The following is a 6000-nucleotide window of genomic DNA, read 5'->3' as shown; positions in this document are numbered from 1 at the left end:
ATACTGAATCTAAGCCATAAATGATGTGTCAGCAGAAAGTCCTGCACCCACGCATTGCCCAATAGCACACTGATGCACTGTACGTCGGTTCTATGTACGAGTAGGGGCTGTGACAAAGTGAAGTGGAGCTATGTCCTGCATCAAGAAACCGTGGATCCAACGGTCCCTCCAGAACAAAACCTTATGTCCATCCTCAACAATGATGTGCACCAAGCTGTCAAACACAACATGAGCGCCCAGATCAGTCATCATCGGGATACCTTGCCATGGTCTTTGCAGCTCCATCCTCTTCAACCATTCCCAACATCATGTATTGTGAGTGTTAACTATTGATCTAGAGACTAGCACAATATATGAAAGAGATTCAGGCTCAGGACAGGATCGTCACAACAACCTACAATGAAGAAGTTTCTTTTAATAAAAAATACATCATTTCTGTATAGCAAAAGAGCCCTACACGTGGCCACTGCCCCTACCATGATGTGGGAAAAAGAAAACCTTTTTATATCTACAACCAACAGAACATGTTTGATGCACCACGAGCGTGATACAAATGTGAAATAACCTGCACAACAATCCCACTAGAAAAACCTGCACAACAACCCATACAACACTAGAAAACTTACACTGTGAGATATTCGATCGACTTGTCATGATAAAAAAAGGACATATTTTCCACTCCGTTGTCAATTCCGCTTTGCAAGACTATCTGCTGCAAATGAAAAACAATTACGAGAAAGGTTTAGCTTGCTTGGTAGCCACTGGTTTATATGGATATTTAAGAGTGTTGGGTTTAGTCCCACATCGATTGTGGGAGGAGACATAACACGATTTATAAGGGCGAGGGTGTCCCCTTCTAACAGGCTAGTCTTTTGGGGGGAGAGGCCCCAAGGCCTCTCATAAGTCGATGTTGCTCTCGGATGGTCAATGATGACCTCAAATTTATTCTAACAATTGGTATCAGTGCCCAGGTGCCCGAAATAAAAACTCGATGAACTCACGCATGGTCGGTCATGGTTGGTGGGCTGGAAACGCTGGTGTTAACGGGCCCATGTGTGACCGATGTGCGAGGGGGAGATTGTTGGGTTTAGTCCCACATCGATTGTGGGGGGAGACATAACACGATTTATAAGTGCGGGGGTGTCCCCTCCTAACAGGCTAGTCTTTTGGGGGGGAAAGGGCCCAAGGCCTCTCATAAGTCGATCTTGCTCTCCGGTTGGGCTTGGTTGACGCATGTGGGTCCAAACGTTGGTGGTAGCGGACCCGGGATTGCGTAACAAAGAGGTCAGTATCACAACACAAACTCGTAATTCTCATGTATAGTTAAGTTTGAACAATGGACATTGAAGAATGATCAATGAGCGAATTGAAGATAACTCAGATGGTTAGATTTCTTGTGATGGAATCAACTCATCAAAGTTCATGTTCTAGACTTGGCGCTGATAGTTGCATTTTTCTATACCTATTTCAGACCTTCCGGCGATGTGAGTTCAGTGGGAGGAGATGTTCCCGTCGACTACGAATGCGTCTGTGATGACTTCGTTAACTTAAAATGTTGTGCCGGCTGAGTATCTCGGAGATATTTATAGGGATAGAGTGTGTGTGCACGCTCATAGGATGAGTGTATGTGCGTGAGCATTTGTATTGTATTTTAAAAAATGCCCTTGCCGGCGTGAGGGCTCTGTTTTCAGTTGTTTCTTCGCGTTTTGTTACGAATTATGTTCTGTTCAGGAAGACGAGACGGCGGCGGCTCCCTGAAGATGTAGTAATGTTCTTCCCGCCTAGCCCCTGTCTTGATTATGTCTCTAGTATCATCGGTGGGTGTGTGGAGGTGTGTCTCCGGTGAATCTATTATTGGTGAATTTGCTCGGATCTGGCCGTAGTTCGTCTACTTTCATGTGTTTTCAGGTTGGATCATTCCGAGCTACTCTACTCTTCATCGGCGGCGGTTGTTGTCCTGCTGCGCTGGTCCTATGGAGTCTTAGCACGACGACTTCCCGATTGTCTATTACAACAAGTTTTGCCCGGCTTTGGCGAGGGAGAGACAATGACGGCGGCGCGCATTCGGCTCGCTTCGGTGCTTGTAGTCGTCGCTGGGTGAAAAAAAATACTATGAGAGGAAGTTTTCTCGAAAAAACAAAATCAACTATGGACATCCACACGTACGGTTGTTAAAAAAAATGCAATTTAGCGAATTGTTGGTTCATGCAAAGATTGCCTCCAATTTCCATGGGATCGACCGACCAAAAGTAGTACTAGTCTACAAGACGAAGAAAAGAAGTTAAGAAAGGACTGCTGATGATCCTGTTGACGGGAGCAACAAACAAACTAACCGGCACGGGAGAGATCCGCGGCTCCGTGTCCCGATTCTCCTGCGAGTCCTGTCCCGCGCCAAGCCGCTCAACCAGCGAACCGCCTGCTGACCCCACATCCTGCTCGCCCCCGACGTGCGGGGATCACCCCGCGTTCCCCGAACTCGTGTGCATGGCGCGCCACGTACGCCCATCGCGCCCCGCAACGCAAACACAGCGCCTAAAACCCGCGTCCAAACCAATGGTGGCACTACCAGCTTAGATAGATCGATCGACCCATCCATCGGCCGATCGGCATGGCGGGGGTGGGAGGCCGGAGCTCGCGCGCCGCCGGGAAGCGCGGGGGCGGGGCGGCGTCCTCGTCCGCGGCCGCGTCGGCGTGCGTCTACTACGCCACCACGGGGGTGCTCGTGGCGCTCTGCGTCGCCGGGGCTTACTTGCTCACGTCCACCTCGTCCGCGTCCATCGCCGGGCCGGACGACGGGGACAAGGCGGCCGCCGTCACGGCGTACCGCCATACCACGCGCTCGTCGTTCGCGTACGAGGTGACCAGGGAGAAGGCGCCGCCGTCGCCGCCGCGCGAGCCCGAGGCCGAGGACGGGGCGCTGGGCAAGGAGGACGCTGGCTCCGAGGAGGATGGCGGCGCCGAGCAGGAGCGCGGCAGCGCCGTCACCGCGGCGGCCGTGGACGACCCGCATGCCCAGCCCGATCTGGACGAGCGTGGCTCCGGCGGCGAGGACTCCAAGAGCGACGCGGCGGCGGTGGACGAGGACCAGAGCAACGAGCGTGTCCGCGTCGCCGCCAGCGAGGCCACCGCCGAGGAGGAGGAGGACGCCGCGGCGGCGACGGGCGCGGACAAGGAGCAAGAAACGCTGGACAACGATCAGGAAGAAGAGCAGCAGTCGCATCTGCAGATGCCGCGCGCCACGGTGGAGGAGAGGAACCTGGACGGCGGCATCGAGGAGGAGAGCATCGCGCGGCAGCGGCAGAGCGACGAGGAGGAGCGTATGAGCGCCGGCGACGAGCAGCCCGGCACGGGCATCCTCCGCCGCGAGGCGCAGGAGGACGAGGCGGCGGAGCGGCAGTCGGATGAGGATAGACCCGATCAGGAGCAGCCAGAGGAGGAGCGTAGCAGCGACCAATCGCTGGTCGAGGAGGACGGGCGCACGTTGGTGGAGGTGGAGTCCGACCCCGGGCAAGAAGACGGCGGCGGAGACGACAAGGCAGCCGAGTCAGAGCACAAGGAGGACACGGACGGCAGCGGCGCCGGCTCGGTGAACCACAACGTCGTCGATACGCTGCAAGGCGAGGACTCGGCCGTCGGCGCCGGAGGAGACCAGAGCGCGTGGACGACGCAGCGCGATCAGTCCCACCGGGAGAAGGACCGGCGCCAGGAAGACGCGGGCGACGGCAACAGCACGGACGGGGAGGAGCAGCACGAGTGGCGGACGTGCAACGTCAAGGCCGGCGCCGACTACATCCCGTGCCTGGACAACGAGAAGGCCGTCAAGAAGCTGCGGCCGGAGAACTTCCGGCGCTACGAGCACCGCGAGCGCCACTGCCCCGACGAGGGCCCGACGTGCCTCGTCGCGCTCCCAAGAGGCTACCGCCGGCCCGTCGAGTGGCCAAAGAGCCGCGACAGGGTACAAACAAAAAAACATTCTTCTTTCCATGGATTGGTTGCTCACTGACACGACGATGGTGACTTACTGACTTGTGCAGATTTGGCTGAGCAATGTGCCGCACACGAAGCTGGTCCAGGTGAAGGGGCACCAGAACTGGGTGAAGGTGAGCGGGCAGTACCTGCTCTTCCCCGGCGGCGGCACGCAGTTCATCCACGGCGCGCTGCACTACATCGACTTCCTGCAGCAGTCGGTGCGCGGCGTCGCGTGGGGGAAGCGCACGCGGGTGGTGCTGGACGTGGGGTGCGGCGTGGCCAGCTTCGGGGGCTACCTGTTCGAGCGGGACGTGGTGACCATGTCGTTCGCGCCCAAGGACGAGCACGAGGCGCAGGTGCAGATGGCGCTGGAGCGCGGCATCCCGGCCATCTCCGCCGTCATGGGCTCCAAGCGCCTCCCCTTCCCCAGCAAGGCGTTCGACCTCGTCCACTGCGCGCGCTGCCGTGTCCCCTGGCACGCCGACGGCGGCGCCCTCCTCCTCGAGCTCAACCGCGTCCTCCGCCCCGGCGGCCTCTTCGTCTGGTCCGCCACGCCCGTCTACCAGAAGCTCACCGACGACGTCGAGATCTGGAAAGGTATGTGCAGACATGATTAAGCACCAATGATTTTTGCTTATGAGTTCTCACCGTGAGCATGAGTGAACGAACCATTCGCAGCAATGACGGCTCTGACGAAATCCATGTGCTGGGAGCTGGTGACGATCAAGAAAGACCGGCTCAACGGCGTCGGCGCCGCCTTCTACCGGAAGCCGACGTCTAACGAGTGCTACGAGAGCCGGACAAGGCAGCAGCCTCCCATGTGCAGCGACGACGACGACGCCAACGCGGCGTGGTACGTCCGCCTGAACGCGTGCATCCACCGGGTGCCGACCGGCGTGGCGGAGCGCGGGGCCAGGTGGCCGGCGGACTGGCCGCGGCGGGTGCGCGCGCCGCCCAACTGGCTCAACACCTCGCAGGTCGGGGTATACGGGAAGCCTGCGCCGGAGGACTTCGTGGCGGACTACCAGCACTGGAGGCGCGTCATGGACAAGTCGTACCTCAACGGCCTGGGCGTCGACTGGTCCAGGGTGAGGAACGTCATGGACATGCGAGCCGCCTACGGAGGGTAATATCAGCGACAAGAACCCTTCCCGCCATTGCACCTAGCAATCACCTCCACGACATTGATGGATGTACATGGTCTCTGCCAGGTTCGCCGCGGCGCTGAGGGACCAGAAGGTCTGGGTGATGAACGTCGTCAACGTGGACGCGCCGGACACGCTGCCCATCATCTTCGACCGCGGGCTGTTCGGCATGTACCATGACTGGTGCGAGTCCTTCAGCACCTACCCGAGGACCTACGACCTTCTGCACGCCGATCGCCTCTTCTCAAAGATAAAGGACAGGTCAGTCGCTGCTCTGCTTACTTCTACTTCAGCCATGGTCGGTTCAGGGTTACGACGGCAAACGTGTGTTGTTCAGGTGCGCCGTGCTGCCGGTCATCGTCGAGGTGGACAGGATCGTGAGGCCGGGAGGGAGCATCATCGTGCGCGACGACTCCGGCGCCGTCGGCGAGGTGGAGAAGCTCTTGAGGTCGCTTCACTGGGACGTGAGGCTCACCTTCTCCAAGAACGATGAAGGGGTGCTGTTCGCCGAGAAATCGGATTGGCGGACGGAGCTGGCCGCCGAGCCAACCTAAACCAAGCCATCTCCATTCTCATGATCACAAGCAATTTTCACCCAGCAAAAGATAGATAGGGTTTTTCTTTTGTTCTTTTTTTTAATTCTTTCTTTGGTTAGCATTAATGTAGTATGTGGTACCAACTAACTACCCTACAAATAAGACATGGCTCTGTAATGCAGTATGCATCCAAGACTCATGCATAGAACTGAGATGAGTGGAGCATTAGTTTGTCAGTTCAAATACTTGCTCCCTCCAACCCATAATAAGTGTCACAGTTTTGAACTACTCCAGTTGCTAGCAAATCAGTTAGATTAGTAAAGTTAAATCAATGTTGAGTCCAGGTGTTA

At 56.9% G+C, this 6000-nt stretch overlaps 1 protein-coding gene across 1 annotated transcript; it reads left to right on the top strand.

Moving 5' to 3' along the window:
* The first annotated feature begins 2165 nt into the window (after positions 1-2165).
* Positions 2166-5886, top strand: LOC125524409 (putative methyltransferase PMT25). Its single transcript, XM_048689462.2, has 5 exons — positions 2166-3955; positions 4035-4566; positions 4648-5095; positions 5181-5375; positions 5452-5886. The coding sequence occupies exons 1-5, from the start codon at positions 2609-2611 to the stop codon at positions 5666-5668; spliced, it is 2739 nt and encodes a 912-aa protein (XP_048545419.1). The 5' UTR covers positions 2166-2608; the 3' UTR covers positions 5669-5886.
* Positions 5887-6000: the final 114 nt, after the last annotated feature.

Source organism: Triticum urartu, chromosome 7A (genome assembly GCF_056163025.1).
Source record: "Triticum urartu cultivar PI428250 chromosome 7A, HENAU_Tu73, whole genome shotgun sequence".
In the NCBI taxonomy this organism is placed as follows: Eukaryota; Viridiplantae; Streptophyta; class Magnoliopsida; order Poales; family Poaceae; genus Triticum; species Triticum urartu.
The sequence above is the reverse complement of the archived record's forward strand: the minus strand, read 5'-3'. Positions and strand labels throughout refer to the sequence as shown.

Bases quoted from the DNA above. Each gene is read 5' to 3' on its own strand.
- LOC125524409 (XM_048689462.2), top strand. From the start codon at position 2,609: ATGGCGGGGGTGGGAGGCCGGAGCTCGCGCGCCGCCGGGAAGCGCGGG. The intron at 5,096-5,180 runs GTAATATCAGCG...GGTCTCTGCCAG, and splicing joins ATGCGAGCCGCCTACGGAGG to GTTCGCCGCGGCGCTGAGGG. The intron at 5,376-5,451 runs GTCAGTCGCTGC...TGTGTTGTTCAG, and splicing joins TTCTCAAAGATAAAGGACAG to GTGCGCCGTGCTGCCGGTCA.